General features: G+C 43.9%; 2 protein-coding genes and 1 pseudogene across 3 annotated transcripts; 1 reads left to right on the forward strand and 2 right to left on the reverse strand.

Annotated features, from left to right (window-relative positions):
- Window positions 1-9,969: 9,969 nt before the first annotated feature.
- On the reverse strand, window positions 9,970-10,604 carry LOC125507046 (uncharacterized). The gene has a single exon (XM_048671743.2). The coding sequence runs from the start codon at window positions 10,546-10,548 to the stop codon at window positions 9,970-9,972; it is 579 nt and encodes a 192-aa protein (XP_048527700.1). The 5' UTR covers window positions 10,549-10,604.
- Window positions 10,605-11,068: 464 nt separating this feature from the next.
- Window positions 11,069-22,134, forward strand: LOC125509171 (CD2-binding protein-like protein). Of its 2 annotated transcripts, none has more exons than XM_048674079.2 (10): window positions 11,069-11,250; window positions 11,377-11,593; window positions 12,806-12,931; window positions 13,020-13,172; window positions 13,861-13,990; window positions 14,119-14,160; window positions 19,836-20,126; window positions 20,232-20,283; window positions 20,445-20,522; window positions 21,563-22,134. In XM_048674079.2, exons 1-10 carry the CDS (start codon window positions 11,162-11,164, stop codon window positions 21,657-21,659), a joined length of 1,275 nt encoding a protein of 424 aa, XP_048530036.2. In that variant the 5' UTR covers window positions 11,069-11,161; the 3' UTR covers window positions 21,660-22,134. The 2 variants fall into 2 exon arrangements, with proteins under 2 accessions (XP_048530036.2, XP_048530035.2); XM_048674078.2 differs by having other exon boundaries at window positions 11,070-11,250; window positions 19,836-20,135.
- Window positions 14,169-16,320, reverse strand: LOC147971568 (uncharacterized; annotated as a pseudogene).
- Window positions 22,135-22,746: the final 612 nt, after the last annotated feature.

Here is a 22,746-nt window from a genome sequence, read left to right on the forward strand (position 1 = left end):
AGAGTGCCCAGAGGTCAGAGGTCTGCTGCAGTGCCTATTTCAGACATCAGAGCTACTTCATCTGCACCAGCTACAGCTTCAGTACCACCGGCTCCAGCACCTACTCCACCAGCTCCATCTACATCGACTGATGCCTTCGTTCTTGGAGTTCTGTCTACACCACCACCTGAAGACCAAGCCTGAGTGTCGATCTAGCACTATGCATTTTTTATGAACTTTTTGGTAACTTGTTGCCAAAGGGGAAGAAAATGTATAGATCATAGGCTTCGAGAGAGAGTGTTGCTTTTTATTCTCTCTTTTTGTTTGGTGGTTAAACTTCGTTTATTTGCTTGGTTGAGATACTTTATACTTTGTGCTTGCTTAGATGATCATCTGTTTGATCATATGCTACCTTAATGCTTGTTGGATGACATTATCCTTTTTATATTCCATATGATCATTCACTTTTCTTGGTGTTGAGTGCATATATTTTAATTATTATCATTTTGAGCGCTCCACCAAGATGTATGTGACATGGAAGAGTAACCCATGATCCTAACTCTTTGTGCATTTGCAGTCCAAAGCAAATCTTAAACTATGCACAAATTTAGGGGGAGCTCTTGCTTTTCACGTACTTCTCAAAGCGACAATGTTTTTCACTCTTATTATCATTTTTCGAAGCTTTGATCTATATGTTGTCATCAATTACCAAAAAGGGGGAGATTGAAAGTGCAACTATCCCTAGGTGGTTTTGGTAATTCCTAACAACATATAGCTCATTGAGCTAATGCTATTTCAAGATTAATATCTCAGGAAAGCTCAATGATTGACATGGCATGGATGAGAAAAGTGGACCCCTCAAAATGCTAAGGACAAAGGATTGGCTCAAGCTCAAAGCTCAAGACTCTACATTTTCTATTTTAGTGATCCAAGATCACATTGAGTCTATAGCAAAAGCCAATACTATCAAGGAGGGATGAGGTGTTGCTTAATGAGGTTCTTGCTCAAAATGCTTAGTGATATGCTCCAAAACCCTCAACTACTTTCTCACATCCACATATGACCTAAACCAAAAGTCAAACTCGGCCCCACCGATTCTTTCTATCCGACGCCACCGAGTTTCAAATATCATAGCCACTGCCACAAACCCTAGGAAAATCGGTCTCACCGATAGGGATCTCGGTCTCACCGAGATGGGGTTGTAATATCTCTGTTTCCCTTCGTAACATTTCGGTCTCACCGAGATGAGTGATCGGTCCCACCGACATTGCAATGTAAACTCTCTGTTTTCCCTTTGTAACGTTTTGGTCTCACCGAAATGAGTGATCGGTCCCACCGAGTTTACCTGACCAACTCTCTGGTTAGCTTATTACCAAAATCGGTCTCACCGAGTTTGTGTAATCGGTCTCATCGAGATTACGTTATGCCCTAACCCTAATCATATCGGTCCTACCGAGTTGCATGTCGGTCCCACCGAAAACCCTAACGGTCAGTAGCTTTGCTGAATCGGTCCAACTGAGTTTAATCATTCAGTCCCACCGAGTTTGGAAAGTTATGTGTAATGGCTAGATTTTGTGTGGAGGCTATATATACCCCTCTACCTCCTCTTCATTCGTGGAGAGAGCCATCAGAACAAACCTACACTTCCAACCTATATTTTCTGAGAGAGAACCACCTACACTTGTGTTGAGACCAAGATATTCCATTCCTACCATATGAATCTTGATCTCTAGCCTTCCCCAAGTTGCTTTCCACTCAAATCTTCTTTCCACCAAATCCATATCCTGTGAGAGAGAGTTGAGTGTTGGGGAGACTATCATTTGAAGCACAAGAGCGAGGAGTTCATCATCAACACACCATTTGTTACTTCTTGGAGAGTGGTGTCTCCTAGATTGGCTAGGTGTCACTTGGGAGCCTCCGACAAGATTGTGGAGTTGAACCAAGGAGTTTGTAAGGGCAAGGAGATCGCCTACTTCGTGAAGATCTACCGCTAGTGAGGCAAGTCCTTCGTGGGCGATGGCCATGGTGGGATAGACAAGGTTGCTCCTTCGTGGACCCTTCATGGGTGGAGTCCTCCGTGGACTCGTGCAACCGTTACCCTTCGTGGGTTGAAGTCTCCATCAACGTGGATGTACGATAGCACCACCTATCGGAACCACGACAAAACATCCGTGTCTCCAATTGCGTTTGAATCCTCCAAACCCTTCCCTTTACATTCTTGCAAGTTGCATGCTTTACTTTCCGCTGCTCATATACTCTTTGCATGCTTGCTTGAATTGTGTTAAGATTGCTTGACTTGTCCAAAGTTGCTAAAATCTGCCAAGAACTAAAATTGGGAAAGGCTAGATTTTTATTTGGTCAAGTAGTCTAATCACCCCCCCCCCTCTAGACATACTTTCGATCCTACAGTAGGCTTGAAGTATTATTGTTTTTATGTCAAATGATAGACTATTGCTTTGAATCACTCGTATCTTAATATTCATGCCATGATTAGATATGTGATCAAGATTATGCTAGGTAGCATTCCACATCAAAAAATATCTTTTTTATCATTTACCTACTCGAGGACGAGCAGGAATTAAGCTTGGGGATGCTGATACGTCTCCGTCGTATCTATAATTTTTTATTGTCCCATGCCAATATTATGCAACTTTCATATACTTTTGGCAACTTTTTATACTATTTTTGGGACTAACATATTGATCCAGTGCCGAGTGCCAGTTCCTGTTTGTTGCATGTTTTTTGTTTCGCAGAAAATCCATATCAAACGGAGTCCAAACGAGATAAAAACTAACGGAGATTTTTTTGGAATATATGTGAATTTTGGGAAGTGAAATCAACGCGAGATGATGCTCGAGGGGCCCACGAGGCAGGGGGCGCGCCCCTGACCCTCGTGGCCACCCCGTAAGGCAGTTGATGCCCTTCTTTTGCCGCAAGAAATCTAATATCCGGATAGAGATCGTGTTAAAATTTCAGCCCAATCGGAGTTACGGATCTCCAGGAATATAAGAAATGGTGAAAGGGTAGAATCTGAGAACGCAGAAACAGAGAGAGACAGAGAGACAGATCCAATCTCGGAGGGGGCTCTCGCCCCTCCCAAGCCATGGAGGCCAAGGACCAGAGGGGAAACCCTTCTCTCATCTAGGGAGGAGGTCAAGGAAGAAGAAGACGAAGGGGCCCCCTCTCCCCTTCTCTTCTGGTGGCGCCGGAACGCTGCCGTGGCCATCATCATCAACGCAATATTCACCAACAACTTCACCGCCATCATCACCAACTCTTCCCCCCTCTATGCAGTGGTGTAACCTCTCTCTTACCCGCTGTAGTCTCTACTTAAACATGGTGCTCAACGCTATATATTATTTCCCAATGATGTATGGCTATCCTATAATGTTTGAGTAGATCTGCTTTGTCTTATGGGGTATTTGATGATTGTGATTGGTTTGAGTTGCATGTTTTATTATTGGTGTTGTCCTATGGTGCTCTCCGTGTCGCGCAAGCATGAGGGATCCCCGTTGTAGGGTGTTGCAATACGTTCATGATTCACTTATAGTGGGTTGCGTGAGTGACTGAAACACAAACCCGAGTAAGGGGGTTGTTGTGTATGGGATAAAGAGGACTTGATGCTTTAATGCTATGGTTGGGTTTTACCTTAATGATCTTTAGTAGTTGCGGATGCTTGCTAGAGTTCCAATCATAAGTGCATATGATCCAAGTAGAGAAAGTATGTTAGCTTATGCCTCTCCCTCAAATAAAATTGCAATAATGATTACCGGTCTAGTTATCGATTGCCTAGGGACAAATAACTTTCTTGTAACAACAAGCTCTTTACTAAACCTAACTTAGTTGTGTCTTTATCTAAACAGCCCCTACTTTTTATTTACTTGCTCTTTATTATCTTGCAAACCTATCCAACAACACCTACAAAGTACTTCTAGTTTCATACTTGTTCTAGGTAAAGCGAACGTCAAGCGTGCGTAGAGTTGTATCAGTGGTCGATAGAACTTGAGGCAATATTTGTTCTTCCTTTAGACCCTCGTTGGGTTCGACACTCTTACTTATCAAAAACTGTTGCGATCCCCTATACTTGTGGGTTATCACCGACTAGGCCCCCCCGAGGGTATGCTATATAAGTCGGGGCAGGCTCGTAGATAGAAAGACAAAAATCTCTCGGTATTGTGTACTCTTGATACACTCCAACCCAATGAAGCACAAAGCAGGACACAGTGTTTTATCTCCTCAGGAGAGATTGAACCTGGTAAACTTTGTGCCCTTGTTATCATCATCCTAAGGCATCTAGCTTAGGATATCATACCGAGGAATCTGCTGGATTTAGCTCCGATGGTGGTGGCCTATAGAAGTCGTGCTAGGTGATTGTCGCACTTCAATGTGAGTTCGAATCAATGCTCAGATCGGCTCTGACACGATCTTTCCGCTAGGGTAGATGTTCATCTTTGGCGGTGTCACCCTTGTCGTCAACTCGACCGGCCATCTCTGCTAGGTCAAATCCTTTGCTCTAGACCAGATAGTGAGATTCCACAACAAGGAGTGATAACCCACAAGTATAGGGGATCGCAACAGTTTTCGAGGGTAGAGTATTCAACCCAAATTTATTGATTCGACACAAGGGGAGCCAAAGAATATTCTCAAGTATTAGCAGCTAAGTTGTCAATTCAACCACACCTGGAAACTTAATATCTGCAGCAAAGTGTTTAGTAGCAAAGTAATATGATAGTAGTGATAACGGTAACAAAAGGTAACAGTAGTAAAAGTAATGTTTTTGGTATTTTGTAGTGATGATAGCAGTAGCAACGGGAAAGTAAATAAGCGAATAACAATATATGGAAAGCTCGTAGGCAATGGATCAGTGGTGGAGAATTATGCCGGATGCGGTTCATCATATAACAGTCATAACCTAGGGTGACACAGAACTAGCTCCAGTTCGTTGATATAATGTAGGCATGTATTCCGAATATAGTCATACGTGCTTATGGAAAAGAACTTGCATGACATCTTTTGTCCTACCCTCCCGTGGCAGCGGGGTCCTTACGGAAACTAAGGGATATTAAGGCCTCCTTTTAATAGAAAACCGGAACAAAGCATTAACACATAGTGAATACATGAACTCCTCAAACTACGTTCATCACCGGTAAGTATCCCGATTATTGTCACTTCGGGGTTAACGGATCATAACACATAATAGGTGACTATAGACTTGCAAGATAGGATCAAGAACACTCATATATTGATGAAAACATAATAGGTTCAGATATGAAATCATGGCACTCGGGCCCTAGTGACAAGCATTAAGCATAGCAAAGTCATAGCAACATCAATCTCATAACACAGTGGACACTAGGGATCAAACCCTAACAAAACTAACTCGATTACATGATAGATCTCATCCAACCCATCACCGTCCAGCAAGCCTACGATGGAATTACTCACGCACGGCAGTGAGCATCATGAAATTGGTGATGGAGGATGGTTGATGATGACGATGGCGGCGGATTCCCCTCTCCGGAGCCCCGAACGGACTCCAGATTAGCCCTCCCGAGAGGTTTTAGGGCTTGGCGGCGGCTCCGTATCGTAAAACGCGATGATTTCTTCTCTCTAATTTTTTTCTCCCCGAAACACAATATATGGAGTTGGAGAGGCAACAGGGGGCCCACGAGGTAGGGGGAGCGCCCCCCACCCTCGTGGAGAGGTGGTGGGCCCCCTGGCCTTCATCTTTTGCAGGTATTTTTCATATTTTCTGAAAAGTCGCTCCCTGAAGTTTTAGGTCATTCTGAGAACGTTTGTTTCTGCTTATAAATAACACCATGGTAATTCTGCTGAAAACAGCGTCAGTCCGGGTTAGTTCCATTCAAATCATGCAAGTTAGAGTCCAAAACAAGGGCAAAAGTGTTTGGAAAAGTAGATACGACGGAGACGTATCAACTTCCCCAAGCTTAAACCTTTGCTTGTCCTCAAGCAATTCAGTTGATAAACTGAAAGTGATAAAGAAAAACTTTTACAAACTCCGTTTGCTCTTGTTGTTGTAAATATGTAAAGCTAGCATTCAAGTTTTCAGCAAAGATTATAACTAACCACATTCATAATAACGCATAGGTCTCAAGTTTACTCATATCAATGGCATAATCAACTAGCGAGCAATAATAATAAATCTCAGATGACAACACTTTCTCAAAACAATCATAATATGATATAACAAGGTGGTATCTCGCTAGCCCTTTCTGAGACCGCAAAACATAAATGCAGAGCACCTTTAAAGACCAAGGACTGACTAGACATTGTAATTCATGGTAAAAGAGATCTAGTCAAGTCATACCCAATGTAAATTAACAGTAATGAATGCAAATGACAGCGGTGCTCTCCAACTGGTGCTTTTTAATAAGAGGATGATGACTCAGCATAAAAGTAAATAGATATGCCCTTCGCAGAGGGAAGCAGGGATTTGTAGAGGTGCCAGAACTCGGTTTTGAAACAGAGGTGAATAATATTTTGAGCGGTATACTTTCATTGTCAACATAACAACCAAGAGATGGCGATATCTTCCATGCTACACACATTATAGGCGGTTCCCAAACAGAATGGTAAAGTTTATACTCCCCCTTTCACCAACAAGCATCAATCCATGGCTTGCTCGAAACAACGAGTGCCTCCAACTAACAAGAGTCCCAGGGGGAGTTTTGTTTGCAATTATTTTGATTTAGTTTGCATAAAGCATGGGACCGGGCATCCCGGTGACTAGCCATTTGTGTCGTGTGCAAGTTCAAGTGGATCATCGCGGAGAGATCAAGTGCTTGAAGCTTCCCGGCCATTATGGTGACAATGGACTTGTGAAGATGTGCCGAAGAGTGGCTCACCCATAGTGGACTATGGGGGAGCAATCATCTAGTCTTCATCGTGCCAACGCAATCAAGTAAGGTGGTCCAACTTGAGGGAGTCAAGATCGTCATCATCTAGCTCAAGTGGACCATGTGCAAGGCAAAGGTTTGCTCTTGATAGGTTTTCTATTTTACCGGTCTCATGGTGGTAGTTTGGAGACCAAGTTATGGGATCGTTTGTCGTACTATCAAGGGGGGCTCTCAAGTTGGTAGCTTGATCGTATCATTAGTAGAGAGCTCAAACCATTGCATCCTTGCATCATCTTTCTTGGTTCTTATTTGGTTCTCTTTGTGAGTCTTAGAGCTTATGGTCATCTTGTTGACAAGCTTGAGTTCATCGAAAACGGAGTTCGCTTGCATCTTCTATGATGTTTTCAATGTTGGAGGTTTTGCCGGTTCTTCTCGGTTGGAGGTTTCACTCCTCCATTTGTTAGGCATACCTCCCCTGCCTCTTCTTACTATAACCAGTCGTTGTTTTGGTGCTACTCGTCGTCTTGTTTCCAACAAGCTTGAGTTTGCTCAATTCGGAGCTCATATGTAGAAGTTATGGCAGTTCTGGTTTTCTTGAGTGTGGTTTTTGTCAGGGTCCCAGCGGTAGTACCGTGGTACCCAACGGTAGTACCGCCGAGGAGTCACAAGCGGCAGTACCGCTCCGCAGCGGTAGTACTGGCGGCGACTCCGCAGCAGTACTACCGCTGGCTTACCATGTCCCTACCACGTCGATTCGAGGGGTCTTTTTTGTGTCAGATTGTGCGATACCTCGCTGCGGCAGTACCGCTCCTTAGCGGCAGTACCGCCCTTCCTCCGCGGTCATACCGCCCGGTTCCCTCTTTCCCTTTCCCCTTCGTTCTGCGTGGCAGTACCGCCGAAGGGAGCGGTAGTACCGCTTAACCCAGCGGTAGTACCGCTGTCTCCTGCGGTACTACCACCCCAAGGTTCATGTTTTGTTGCTCCTTTTCCCTGTTTCTTCCACCTGAGCGGTAGTACCGCTCGTGTGCGGGCTGAGCACATAACGGTTGGATTTTCCCCTCCTATAAAAGGGGGTCTTCTTCCCCATTGAATTTTATCCTTTGAGCTCGTGTTCTTCCCCCATTGTTGACCTTCTTCGAGCTTGATAACTCTCAATCCCTCCATGGATTCTTGCTAGTTTTTGAGGGAAAAGAGAGAGGAGATCTAGATCCACATTTCCACCAATCACTTTCTCCTCTATGTGAGGGGAACCCCTTGGATCTAGATCTTGGAGTTCTTTGTGTTCTCTTTCTTGTTCTTCCTCTCATTTTCCTCCCTAGCATTAGTTGCTTCGGTGGGATTTGAGAGAGAAGGACATGGGCACTCCGTGTGCCCTTGCCATTGCATTTGGTGCATCGGTTTGAGTTCTCCACGGTGATACGTGGAAGTTACAAGTTGAGAAGCTTATTACTCTTGGGTGCTTGGTACCCTTGAGCTTGTTCCTCTTGGGTGCTTGGGTGCCCTAGATGGTTGGTGGTGTTCGGAGCTCAATCATTGTGGTCTAAAACTCCGGGCAAGCGTCGGGGTCTCCAATTAGGTTGTGGAGATTGCCCCGAGCAATTTGACGGGTTCCGGTGACCGCCCCCAAGGGTTGCCAAAGTGTACGGGTTCGGTGACCACCCCCAAGGGTTGCCATTTGTACGGGTTCGGTGACCGCCCTCAAGGGTCCCTTAGTGGAATCATGGCATCTTGCATTGTGCGAGGGCGTGAGGAGATTACGGTGGCCCTAGTGGCTTCTTGGGGAGCATTATGCCTCCACACCGCTTCAAACGGAGATTAGCATCCGCAAGGGTGTGAACTTCGGGATACATCGTCTCCGCGTGCCTCGGTTATCTCTTACCCAAACCCTTTACTTATGCACTTTACTTTGTGATAGCCATATTGTTTCTTGTCATATATCTTGCTATCACATAGTTGCTTATCTTGCTTAGCATAAGTTGTTGGTGCACATAGGTGAGCCTAGTTGTTTTAGGTTTTGTGCTTGACAAATTAACCGCTAGGTTTATTCCGCATTTGTTCAAGCCTAAACCGTAATTATTTTAAAACGCCTATTCACCCCCCTCTAGGCGACATCTACGATCTTCCATTTTTAATTACTACTACAAGCATGGAAATTAAACTGATTAAAAGCTACAACTATTTTTTTGGTTTTTCTTAAGGTTTATTAAACACACAAGAAGAAAGCATAAAAAGGAAAATAAACTAGCATGGATGATACAATGAAAAAGTATGAGCACCGACATCTAGCAATGAGTGTGTGAACATAAATGTAATGTTGGTGGGAAATACGTACTCCCCCAAGCTTAGGCTTTTGGCCTAAGTTGGTCTATGGCCACGGCTGGCCTGGCGGATATCCATAATAATAGTTGGGGTCGTACTGCGATGCAGCAGCAATTGCCTGCTGAGCTGCAGCATGGCGACGAGTGGCCTCCGCTCTCCTCTCGTACTCATCTGCCTCCTCTCTGGTAATGGTATATCTCCCTCTTGCCTGATAATCAAAGAAGGCAGGAGTAGGGAGAGTAATATGGACAGCACGGCGCCTGTCAAAGATTAGTCGATACTGGAGAGGTGATTCATTCCTCTCGACAAACTGGTGGTGAACCATAGCATTAAAATCTAGGTAAGCAGGAGGTAGTTCAATATCATCTTCGCGTATGGCTATACCAAGAAAATTAGCTATGCGGGTTGCATACATTCCTCCAAAGAAATCTCCATTAAATCTATTAAGATGCAACCTACGTGCAACAATGGCTCCCAAATTATAAGATTTATCTCCTAACACAGCAGTCCTAAGAATACTGAGATCGAGGACACACATGTGACATGCTTCATCTTTACCATTAATGCATCAACCTATAAAGAGAGCAAAATAATGTATAGCAGGAAAATGAATGCTCCCTATGATAGCTTGTGTAATATCTCTAGATTCTCCTACAGTTATGCTAGCAAGAAAATCTATAAATTCAGATTTGCGAGGATCCCTTATACTACCCCATTGTGGAAGTTTGCAAGCAGTGGTAAAATCCGAGGTGCAACTACATAGATAAAAAACGATAGATAGATAGAAACTACTACGGCATACATAGATAGAAAACTACTCCAAGTCGCTATCATCACCATCATCACTCTCGTCGGTGTCGTCCGAGGTTGAGAGCCATATGTCGTCCCAACGTTCATCGTCCGAGGTGAAGAATGACCTCCCACCTGCGAAGACGATGTCGCACTGCTCGTTCGCCACTGCCTTCTGCTGACGCCGGTCCACCCGCTCCGAGCGGCGCCTTGCCGTCCTCTCCGCCCAGTAGGCACGCTCGGCGTCGACGTCCTCTGGGTGGCGACGGCGCCACTCCGCCATGGCTCGCTCGTCCTCTTCGGCGACGAGGAGACGGCGCTGCCACCGAGAGTGGTCGGCACGGTCCATGTCCGTGATGAGACGCGGCGGAGGGGCGAGGCGCTGCGCCTCCTCGCGCGTGAAGACGTCCCGGAAATTCATCTGCGACCGGGGCCTCTCCAAGCGCCACGCCGCCGCGTCGTACGCGCGGGCCGCCTCGCGCGTGCTCCGAAACGTCCCGAGGCCGAGCCGGACGTCGCCGGACCGTATCTCGGCGGAGTACCAGCCGTTGGGGCGCTCGCGGACGCCGCGAAAGCACGAAGCACCCCGACGGCGCGGCGGCATGGTGGCGCGGTGGTGGCGCAGAAAGCGGCGAAGCGGCGAGGTTGCGAGGAGAAGGGCGCGTGGCGAAGCGCGGGACTTTATAGGCGCGCGTGAAGCGGCGCGCCAAATCTACCGCGCCGCGTGCCGCTTTCTCCCGCGCGCGCAAACGCTTCCCGCGCGCGGTAACTTCCCGCCACCGATGGAGCGCACGGAACCAACCGGCGCGCGCGAAAAACTGTTTTTACCGCGCGGGCGCACGTTTTGCCGCGCCTGTTGAAGATGCTCTAAGCGAGATATAGCTCCAGCGCTCTAGCCCTTAAAAAAAGGTCCAGCCCTCTGTAAGTACCATGTGTCGGGCCAGCAACGGGCCTTATTTTTTTTTGCCTTTTGAGAATCAGCAACGGGGGGCTTTGCGTGACGTCTGGAAGGTGTGTGACAAGGCCGGCCTACAACCTTGGTTAGCAATCCTTTGCCTATCTGAAATCAACTTCCGCCCAGCCCAGCCCTTTCCTTCGGTCAATTTGAAATCAACCCACGAGAGAGAAAGCTGGCAAGGGCCCAAATATACAAGCGTGCTTCTGGTCTCTTCCTTCGCTCTGCCGTCACCGTCGCCGCTTCTGCTCGCCGCCGACCTATGGATCCCACGGCGCCGCAGCGCGGCACCAAGCGCCCCCTGCCCGCGACCGCCGCCGGGGACGAAGACGATGACCGCTCCGCCCTCGGGTAAGTCAACCCAACCCCCTCCCTCCGGCCTGACCCCTATCCGTTTTCTCCCGTTCTCCCCGGTACCCCGCGTTAGGGTTTCGCGCTCCGGTTCGGCTGATGTTTTCCATCTTTTCTCCTGTCAAGGGACCGCAAGGTGCGGTTCCCCAAGGGGAAGAAGGCCAAGTACCGCGACCCTGCTGCCGCTGGCAGCAGCGGGGAGGGGGGCGCCGCCGCGGAGGACATCGACGAGCTGATGAACCCCGAGCTCGCGGCGGTGAAGCGAGCGCGACGGCGCCACCGCAGGGAAGGGGACGACGCGCAGGGCACCGCCAACGTCAAGGGCTTCGAAATGCGCTACAAGGTATGCAGTGCTATTCCTGCCCTTGAGTTTCTTCAGAGGGCTTGATTTCTTATGTGGATCGGATAGATAGGATTCTTATGCAAGTGATTGTAGTCTTGTAGTTTCTAGTTTCTATGAAGTCTCGTCGGAATTTACAAGCTGCCATATGGCTGCGACCAGATGATGTCTAGGCAGAATTGGAGCTAGTTGATGCTATACTGTGTTGTCGTGCTACTTTTAAATGCATTTTTCTCACATGGCTGCGACCAATTAAACTATTAAACTATGTCCATTATGGATATTATTTGGTAACATGCCAACTTGGTGAAATTACCCAGTAACTTCAAATGATCCTGTATTTTTTGTGAAGGTTCTGATGGAAAATTGCAGTCCTGAGGGCACTAAAGATAAAAATAGAGGAGGTGTTTGCGTTTATGTATGGCCACTGGTCTAGCAAAACATCCGGTGATCAAACACCAAACAGAAAAACTAGTGGCATAGACCAGGCCTCTACCAATTGGTTTAGTATCTATGGTTAGATTACATAAATTATTAGTTGGGCATTTGTTTGGTTCATGTTGAAGCCATGGGCCTATGTTAAAGGATTAGGGCATATCCATTGCATAGGCGCTTGTATAGATGTTTAAGGATTAAAAATTAAAAAATGCTTCCTAGCGTTTGCGTAAGAGCCTGACTTTCCAACGCTGAGATGTTATGGGGCGCTAAGTCTCTCACTTAAAATCAGCCCATGTCAACTAGAGCGCCTGCTGCCAGACTTGGCAGCGCTAGCTAGCAGGCGCCAGGAAAAATTCTCCCAATGAGTGAAACATCCGAGATTAGGATCCCTAGCGTCCGTCCTTAGCGTCGCGTTGTACGTGCCCTTAGTGTTTCTTACGATGCATATTGCTCACATCTTAGCACGTTCTATGCAGGGAAGGATGCAGTTTTTTTTACATTGTTTTGGTAAAAAATGAACTTGATTATTTTACTATGCTTTTCAACTTACGACTGAAATATTACATAGCTGCTCTTTCATATTGCTTGGCTGTTGTATAAAATCCTGTGATCATGACTTTTACTTAGCCTTTTTCATATTTTGACTTCTAAGCATGATAATATATTTATACCTGCACTTTGCCCTGCTTATCATTGGTAGTATGATTATTAGGCATAAGTTTGAAGCTAACCACTTTGCTATCATTGTCAGATAACACAGACTTTGATGTTCAACAGGACGACGCCAACTTTATCGATGATGGTATTGAGATAGAACCTTTTAACTTGGAGCAAGAGAGGGAAGAAGGATACTTTGATGAAAATGGGAATTTTGTGGAGTTTGCAAGAGGCAACGATATGAAGGTATGGTCTATTTTATGTTTATCGTCTTGGATGTTGCGCATGGAGTTACAATCTGTAATTTGGTGACGCAATCACCTGTTTTGTACAGGATGCCTGGTTGGATAATGTTGAAGTAGACACCAAATTTGCTGGAAAGGTTCAAAAGAAAAAAGACAAAGAAGAGGAGTTCCAGGACCTTTCTTCTGATGATATTGGAAAGATAAAAAGGAGAATAGCAAACATGCTTGAACCAGCAGAAACGGTATGTTCAATTGCAGCTTCTGTATAGCTTTAACTTTAACATTGTGATAGTTACAAGAGGGGCACAAGGTTCCCTTGTTGTATTCTTGGCTTACCGGCAACATCACTAGAGAAATGATTTAGTGAATTAGTTTAACCGTAGTCTCAAGGTGCTTGGTGACATAAACCTGGCAGTGTGTTACTTTTTGCCCTTACATCCTTGCTGTATGGATAATCAATCGAATTGCACTGCATGTCTGTAACGCACAATGCTGTTTGTACTTATCATGTCTATTGGAGACTGAGGGAAGCATGCTCTTGATATGCTCGTGTGCTGCATTATCTTCTCTCAATGCTGAGGTTATAAACTTGATTTGTAACAAACGAATCCAGAAACTATTGCATTTTTTGCTTCACGGCATTTCTTGGAGCATATGCTTTTATTACAGATTGTATGCCAAATGTTCAGTAAAAAGTCTGATACAGTTATAACCTTAGAGTATGTGGTACACTTTTTTTTACCTGGATACAGCTTACAACCATGTCTGCTATGTCACATTGTTGTTGAATCTTTATAGACTTGTAGCAAAACATTGTATGAGTCAAAACCTATCATGAAACAAAGGAAACCATGTGAGACCTTTTTCTGTTAATAATGCACTCATGGGTTGAATGCATGTTAAATCTTTTCTTGAATGGTGTTCTGCCAGATAATTCAGGCTTTGAAACGATTGAAGAGTACAGCTACTGACAATCGGGGAAGAATGACTGAGGGGACCAAGCACATATTTGATGAGCTGACAGAAGCTGCCATGAATCTAATGGAGAATGGGGAGTACAGTATGTGTTCCTTTTCTGTTTAACTTTTTTAGTTTGTTAGTTTTTAAACCATTCATTAATCATTTCGGTATGGCAATAACCTTCTCATGATCTGCATTCTTATATCATTTTTTATTGTCCTGGTGTAGATGTATATTCAGATGATCGGGAGACATTTGTACGTGAGGCTGGTTAGTACCTCCCTTATTACTAACTTATCCATATCTTCTTTTTCTTATCACCATGTCTCAGTTTTGATACTACCACATGTTCCCATTCCCAACGTGAAAACAATATTGCATTAGTGTTACTAGTCAAAACTCAATAGGCGACAGTTAAAATGAACGCTATATGAAATGTGTGTGCTTAACGAATATGCTTAATATCAGCCATCACCAATCAGGTGCCAGTTTTGTGACATTGTTTCAGTAAAAGCTTGCAAGTCACATAGATATGCTACATTTTAGGTTATGTCTATTTCCAACAGAAACAGATCCATCTGTGTTACTGCAATTAATACATGAAATGAAGGGGCTGTTTGGATTGGGCCCAATCTTGCCCTACCAAATAATTGGCATGACCAATTCCAGGGCATGACCAAAAAATTGGCAAGTCATGGCTGTTTGGATTGTAGCCATTAGTACTTGCCAATTTTTTGGCAAAACCATTGGATGTCATTTGGTTTGAAGCCAAATGTTTGGCACCTTTCACTGGCATGTGTTTGGTTTGGTTTCAAAATTTGAAAAATGCATGCCAGCCAATAAAAGAACACTTGTGTGTAAACAAGTAGTCACATATCACATGCTACAAAAAAAATTGAATTAACCAAAACACGTACGCACACAAACTATGCATTTCCAGAACTTCAGAATGACATAACTAAACTCATACATTAAGTAGCTCATATATTGTTTGATACATGATAGACAAAATAAGGTTCACATACTTTACCATACCATCTAGGACATAACAGCCAGCCATGCACCAAATGCACTCCATACAAACAGTACATGATGCACCCAAGTTCGCTGTATATAGACAAAATATGCATGACGATGTTATCCATGCTCCCACTAGGTGTTAAAGCGTTCCTAGCGATATAAACAAAAGGTTGCCACAAACTCTATCTAATCATGTGGCAATTCAGTGAGCAGCCGCAGATCCATCACTGCCACCTTCATGAAACTGAGGCTCAAAGTAGCTAATGACCCACTCTCGAAGAATTGTTTCATCGGCATAGTTAAGATAGCTACGGAAGATATCTTGGTCTGGCTTGGATAGATAGGCAACAATCTCAAGTTTATCCTTAGCTGGGATGGTAAGGGCATTGATCTGCTTCCAAAGATTTGCATAAGGATCTGCAGGTTGCATTGGATGCAAGGGATTCAGCTAGCTTCTTGATACTGGTTACCATATCATCATTAGATACCTTGCCCTTCTTGTTTGCTTTGCCCTTGGTTGGCTTCTTGGAAGGTGATGATGACACACACTTGCGCTTCTTGTTTAATGGATTGCCATCCAAGTCGACTTTAGGACTGTGACGGTCAATAGTGTCAGAGTCAGCTTCATCACTGTCTACTGGAATTAGATTTCCCTCAAGTTCCCTCACATCCTCGCTGTCATCACTAGCATCATCCACATTGACAGTGGTTTGGTCAACTGCGAGTGAGCCATCAGCATGAGATTGATCCAAGAATAACTCTTCCAATTGATGAAAGAACCTAATGGGTCTGGTATGATAATTGACTGCAGTTTTCTGCACACAAGGTAAGGTAAAAAGAGTAAAATAATGATGTAATGAACACAAAACATGAGAGAAGTTGCAGGTATAAAAAAACACAACAAGAGACAGTGAATATGAAGCATACATATATATAGACAATAGCAGCTATCCACTCATTTTTAGATCAGACCATGATATAAATAAGAGAAAAAAATAATAAGAACTTACATTGAGTCTTTGCTTTTCTGACTCAGAAAGTGTGAATGTGAAAGTGGTTCTGTCTAGGCCATTGCCACTATTGGCCATGGCACGACGCACCCAGCCCCACTTCTCCTTGCATTGACGATAGTGTCGATCCACTTGGGTTTGAGTGACACCAAGCGAAAACTTGCCATTTAGAGCATCAGCACATTGCAAGTGGTGTTGTTTCTTGAACTTGAAAGTTGCAGGTTTGTCCTTACGAAGGTCGATATACCATTCAAGCATAAACCTTGTCGCCTCGTCAGTCCAGGTTATGTACTTATCACCAGGATTGGAGTCCTCCTCGGTCTTCAGAGTGAGCTTATGCTTCCCCATGACCTACAGATAGGTCACCATTGCAAACAACTACTCCCTCTGTCCCAGAATATAAGAACGTTTTTGACACTATGCTAGTGTTAAAAACGTTCTTATATTTTGGGACGGAGGGAGTAGTTATTAAGAAAGTGAGTTGGAAGCAAAAACCCTCAAAAAAATGTCAGCATACGAACATGAAGCATCACAGATCTAACTTATAGCAGGACAGAACTAAACTTATTTAATAGGACAGAGAGACCAGATTAAATTGAAATAAGTCAAACAATATTACGAGGATACGATAATTTACACAAAGTCATTAAAATAGAACACTACATCGTTCAATTTGCCCTCGCATGGAAATACATCGAAGGTACAGTACATCCTTCAAATGTTCCCTCACATGGAAATACATCAAAGGTACAGTACATCCTTCAAATGTTCCCTCACATGGAAATACATCAAAGGTATAGTACATCCTTCAAATGTTCCATCACATGGAAATACATCAAAGATACTAAGGCCTCCTTTGGTTTGTAGGAATGTCATAGGATTTCTATAGGATAGGATTTGCATAGGAAAATTTCCTTTGAGGCCCTTTGGTTTGTAGGAATGGATTCCTATTCCTATATAGGATAGGAATCAATCCTTCACATTTTGGAGGAAAAAAACATTAGCTAAGACTCAATGGAAAAATTCCTATCCTATGCATCAAATGACATCTCTTTCTCTATAGGAATTGAGATGCATGTCATCTCACTTCCTATGATTTTCCTATTCCTACAACATTTCTATCCTATGAACCAAAGGAGGCCTAAGCTGGGATAGCATCAGCCTCATTGTCACGTGCACTCTCTCTATCTGTCCACATTTGCTGAGCGATTAAATCTCGCTTGGCAGCCCACTCACGTATGTCAGCCTCTTGATCACGAACCCGCCCACTACTCCTAGGGAGGTTGGTATACCATGTCGCCTCATCCACAACATAATCATCTGGACTATTTTCTAATATCCAATTGTGCAAAGCACAACAAGCAACTACCACTTTAATCTGAGATTTTATAGGTATGAAGGGCCTTTGAGTAAGAATCTTGAAGCGACTCTTAAGAGTCCCAAATGCCCGTTCAACTGTGGTCCTAAGTGATGAATGGCGGTGGTTGAACAATTCTTTTGGGGCAATTGGGTCACGGTCTCCAGCAAATTCATTTAGGTGGTAGCGCACACCACGATAAGGAGGTAATATCCCCGGCCTCGCAGCATACCCAGCATCAGCCAAGAAATATTTCCCTACAGTCATGTTGTATTAACAGTGAGTTAAAGTCAAGTTGGCACAACACAGTGACAAACATGTATGTTACGTTGTATATGTACCTTCGGGTATTTTTAATCCCCCTGGACGTGTGAGGGCATCTTTTAGCACAAGAGAATCATGGGCAGAGCCCTCCCAACCATCTAGAACATATGTGAATCGAAGGTCGAAGTCAACAACCGCTAGCACATTTTGGGAGGGGTATGACTTGCGACCCCTAAACTTGTCGACCATGTGGGCAGGAACACAAGCCTTAACATGAGTGCCATCTAGTGCCCCTATGCATCCCTATGAATATGAGAAAGGGGAGTTCATGTCAAGCTTGGGTTAGGTCGATCTTGTATAATCAGTAATAAATCTACGGTCTAAGGGTTACCTCAAAATACGGGTAGAATCTGTCCGGGCTGCTAGTGATTTTTGTGTGCGTGTCCGTTGATCTAACGTAAATGAGATCACGAGCTAACTCCCCCATCGCACGAAGAACAATATTGAAATATCTGCTCACTGTTTCACTAGATCGCCAGAACCAAAATCCAATGGATGAATTTGTGTGATGCTGACCGATCATGTATAGGAACATTGCTACTTGTTCCTCTACTGAAACATGTAGTGTATCACTTAACAACTTTTTCTGCCTGAGCCTAATGCATAGCTTGTAAAACACAGCTCGAGACATCCGCAGTTGCTTGATACATATTGCATCGGATATGTCAATTAGCCTAACCAGGACATTAGTCCTGTAGATGTCTCTCTCAACTAGTGGACCATACTTTCTTCCTCCACTTCTAAATTTTCTATCATCTCTGTTTCTATACCAAAGAGCCAAGAGAAGAACAATGACATACAGAGTTCTCTGCCACAACATGGTGAGATAATAATATCTTTGCTGATCCAAGTCCATCTGAATCAATATAGTAAGTACATTAATATGAATGATCTAAATCATATTTACATTGTACAAAATCAGAGCTGCTTATAACTAATAATACCGATGAGTAACTTATAAAAAGATCCACCTAAATCATTAACAAAAAATACAGATATGTGCTTGACTATTTGTGAACCAGAAATAAGAGACAGAGATAATAAGTCCCAATCAACAATTAATCATATATGTCCAGCCGGCTTCTAAGAAATTTATGGACAACAACAATGTTCTAAAAACAGAGGTCGTATGGACTCATAACTAGCTCTGTGTCAAATATCCTTCTCATGTCCTAATTTCTAGTGCCTTGGCTGCCTTTTCAAGACTTCACAGATGCTGCATATGGAGATCTAAGACTGGGAGCAGGGGCAAAGGGCATGGATTTGGTAGGCAAGTACTTAGATCTAGCAAGTATATACGTACGTGCAGCATATCACCAATTAAAAAGGTCAGATTGAAGCAAATCATGCCAAGAGAAAAGGGGATCGGGGTGGGATTGAAGGGGATGTGAGCTGCTGACCGTGGTTGGATTGAGAGATGAGAATGAGAGACGGAGCAACGCCAGCGGCGGCCGGAGAAGCTCGTACTGTCGCAGGAATCCAGCGGCCTTGGTGATAGCTGCAGATCTTGCCCTCCGCTCGCTCCTGTGTGTTTGCCTGGGATGAGAAGAGGAAAGTGAAGGAACCGACGAGGAAATTTCGCTGCCTACCTTCTATACTCGGCGCTCAGTTCGCGCGCGACTTGATGCTGCCAATTTTTTGGCGGCTGATTTCCGCGCCGCCGTTTCGCCCGCGATTTGGAAAAAATTGATGCGGGCGCGCTGGGGCGAGCCAAAATTGGTCGTGATCCAAGTGGAGGCCAAAAAGGTCGTGCGTGACCAATATTTTGGTAAGGCAACTATTGGTAGTCATCCAAACAGCCCCGAATACTTACCACCCATTTGAATCCATTCACCCGCTTGAATGAATAGAAGTACTTTAGATGGTTCGTGCTACTGCTATCACCTATTCTGGAGCTAGCACCATTGTCCATACAAAATGAGTGTTGACATAACTTAGTCAAGCTAACATGATGGCTCATTAAACAAACACACAATATATTTTCCCCATTCAAAAGATGACCCACCGGTAGATGAACTAAGAATCTACCCAGCTTACAAAAGGTGATGGTAGAAAATGATAAGAAGCAGATAGAGCCTGTTGGTCTAAATCCATGCGGATATTTGCTACTTTTATGAATAGTCTTGTAGCTGTAGAGCATTGTGCTTTTTTATGCTTATTGTAAATTATTCCTTAATATTGTCTCAATGGGGATCGCACCTGATTACATGTTTCCATCATTTTGCGTTTTGCAGAGGGTTATGAACGTCTAGCACGTGCCCGACTTGGCATACCAGAAGTTGAAGAAGATATATTTGCAGACGCCACAGAGAGTGGCCCGACTACCACGTCCTTACTGGAGATGGACAGTGGTCCTTCAGCTGCCAATACCTCTGCGACAACTGCTATAGCAAATGATGATGATAATAACTTTGACATGTTCAGTGAAAATGACGACACTGATGTCAATCCTGATTCTGATGCAAAAACTTTAGATTCAGGTTCCAATCCCGAGCCAGTACCACAAGATGCTTCTGGAACCTCAGGTGCTGAAAGTAAGCTTTTATCTCAGTGAATTTCATGCTCTCCTTTTATTTTTTGTCAAGAATCATGTCTGTACTTGTTAGCAACTCTTTTGGTTATTCTTGCAGAGGTTGGTAATGGAAGTGCAGACTCAGATTATGTCTACGATCCATCGTCAGGGTAGGTTATAGATCTTACTTTATAGTAATTTGCTGCAGTTACACTCTAATTATATAATTTAGTTTTTCGTTACAGCAAGAGATATGTAGTTAGCAGCTGACTGTTGTACTGTTGATCTCATCACTTGCGTTGATTATACTCCCTTATTGGTTTTCATGCAGTTACTATTACAGCAGCAGCACAGGCTATTACTATGATGCTGCATCTGGGTGTTATTGCGCTGCATCTACAGGAACCTGGTATTTCTTTTTGTGTTTTTCTTTCATTCACAATCAATTAATGTTTCTTTCTGTGTGTCTGACCACTTTTTTGTGGGTGCATCAACTTGCTTTCTAGTATGGTTCCCTTTTGGTTAGTATGCTTGTGGTAATTACAGTATGACCTGCTTAGAGGAATCGTATACCGTGGAATAATTATGATGTGGATGAAGTTATCATGTTCATGTGGGCGTTATCCAAATAGGGGAGTAGATCATGGTAGTTAGGATTGGATCCTTGAATCTTTGTAGCGAGTTTGTTATTTCTTAGTGTAGTTCTGGTTATCCGGGAATGATCCGAGGTTCATTGCAGTCATTTTCGGTTATAGAGGAATTGCTTATTGTTTTATTTCACAGTGATTTTTCATTGGGTTGCGTTGTAATGTTAATCTAATTGCATCATCATGATAAAGTGGATAAGCGTGATTCCAGGTTTACTGCCAGTTGCTCTCAATTGCTAGCCTGTTTTTTTTTTTACGTGTAACATGTGTCCACTTATAACCATTGTAATAAAAGATGTACCCCATATATAATAAGGGTGTATCCCATATGAAAAGTAGCTTGATTGTAGGCAAGTAATCACTGACCACTGCTAGTGAAGCATCCATACCTAATTACCTCAAGCATCCCAGTATCCCTGAGCATTTCAGCTCGAGTTGTTTTTTGTTTCTAGTTTGATGCATGTCCAGTTGACCATAGAACTGCAGAATGCGTCCAACAAAGCTTTTGACACAAGAAATATCCAGAACGTAAGGGAAAACTAGCTTTGTCAGTTTGAACAGGACACACTGGTTTGTGGAAACGAGTACCAGATCCAAACCGTGCTGTTACCATAATCTCATGTAACTGAGTGATGGATATGCTGGCTCTGCAATTTTCCATTTATAGAACAAAGTTGCTTGTCGGCATCCATATCATATAACTGCAGTATTTTCGTAGTTGATATACCATATGACTGAGTCCTTGCTGCAGGTCTCTGAATGCTGGCAGTATCTGTGCTGATGTGCTATATGGTATTTGCAGGTACTCGTACGATGAACAATCAGGCACATACACAGAAATGCACGGCGAACAAACCGGCATGCACAAAGAAGTAGAGGGAGAGGGGGTCAAGGAGTAGACGAGGTGTAACAGTTTGCCCCCAAGATAGGTGGTTTCTACTCCCCAGTGTTTTGTTGATGCGGTGTAGCTTCAGTATGCAGTAGAGCTGTAGAGGCCCCCTGGATCTCAACTATCATGTTGACGAGGAAAAGAGCTGGTTACTGATGATTGTAGGATGTTAATTGAAGTTCATGCGATCATCCACGGAGCGTTTGCCCAGTTATGAGTTGTCGTTTTTCTCTAACCATTTGCCGACTGGCCCACCATGTTCATGCAGAAAGGAAACCTGTAACATGTGTTATGATACATCGCCCTTTGTGAAATTGGAACCTCACTGTAACTTGTTGAACCATATACGTAGAAGTAGGATGATAGTTGGTCCTGATTGAAGTTGCTTTGACAGAGAAGGTTTTGTAGCGCTGAATGTTGCGTACTTGGCATACCACGAGCACTTAATTTTCTCTTCGTTGCTCTATGCACCTGAGTTTCCCACATGGAAATTCCACTTTTTTTGTTAATACATAATCAGGACTAATCGAACGGAGAATTGTGGCTGCTTAGGGAGATGCAGCTCGTGACCAAATCGAACGGAGATCCGATGGAACATTCCGAGAAGAGTCGGTTATTCGCAAGGCCAAGCGCTGGCCGTCGTAGTCGCCCAGTTTCATGACAGAATTTATCATTCGTGTGTATGTTGGTACTCCTTCATCTCATAATGTAAGATGTTTTAAAAAAATGTACATTAATGAGACGGAGGGAGTAGAAACTAGTAAGCGCGAGTGTTTTCATGCGGCTTGCTAGCTCGATAATTTTACTACTAATACCTCGTAGGAATATACTCGCAAACGATACCGTATGCGCATTTTCAGCATTCGATATGCAGGATATAGGAGGATGTCAACTGTAATGCTTGGCATAAGACACGTATACCATCTGCACCAGATCCGGGTAAAACATCCATCTGTCAGATCGGTCAATAGATATTTGTGGTTACCTTTTTGCACCGGTGAGCCAAAGTCAAAACCCCATCTTGTGTTCACACGCAGCATGTACGTGCAGCTGCTATAGTCAGTTACTGCTAGCCGAAGAGGATGCATGCAAGTTGC

The sequence above is a fragment of the Triticum urartu genome, chromosome 5A (genome assembly GCF_056163025.1).
Source record: "Triticum urartu cultivar PI428250 chromosome 5A, HENAU_Tu73, whole genome shotgun sequence".
Lineage (NCBI taxonomy): Eukaryota > Viridiplantae > Streptophyta > Magnoliopsida > Poales > Poaceae > Triticum > Triticum urartu.

Excerpts from the sequence above, each read along its gene's own strand:
- LOC125507046 (XM_048671743.2), bottom strand. The coding sequence starts at position 10,548 with ATGCCGCCGCGCCGTCGGGGTGCTTCGTGCTTTCGCGGCGTCCGCGAG.
- LOC125509171 (XM_048674078.2), top strand. The coding sequence starts at position 11,162 with ATGGATCCCACGGCGCCGCAGCGCGGCACCAAGCGCCCCCTGCCCGCG. Across the intron at positions 12,932-13,019 it reads CAAGAGGCAACGATATGAAG|GATGCCTGGTTGGATAATGT; the intron begins GTATGGTCTATT and ends TGTTTTGTACAG. Across the intron at positions 13,991-14,118 it reads AATGGAGAATGGGGAGTACA|ATGTATATTCAGATGATCGG; the intron begins GTATGTGTTCCT and ends GTCCTGGTGTAG.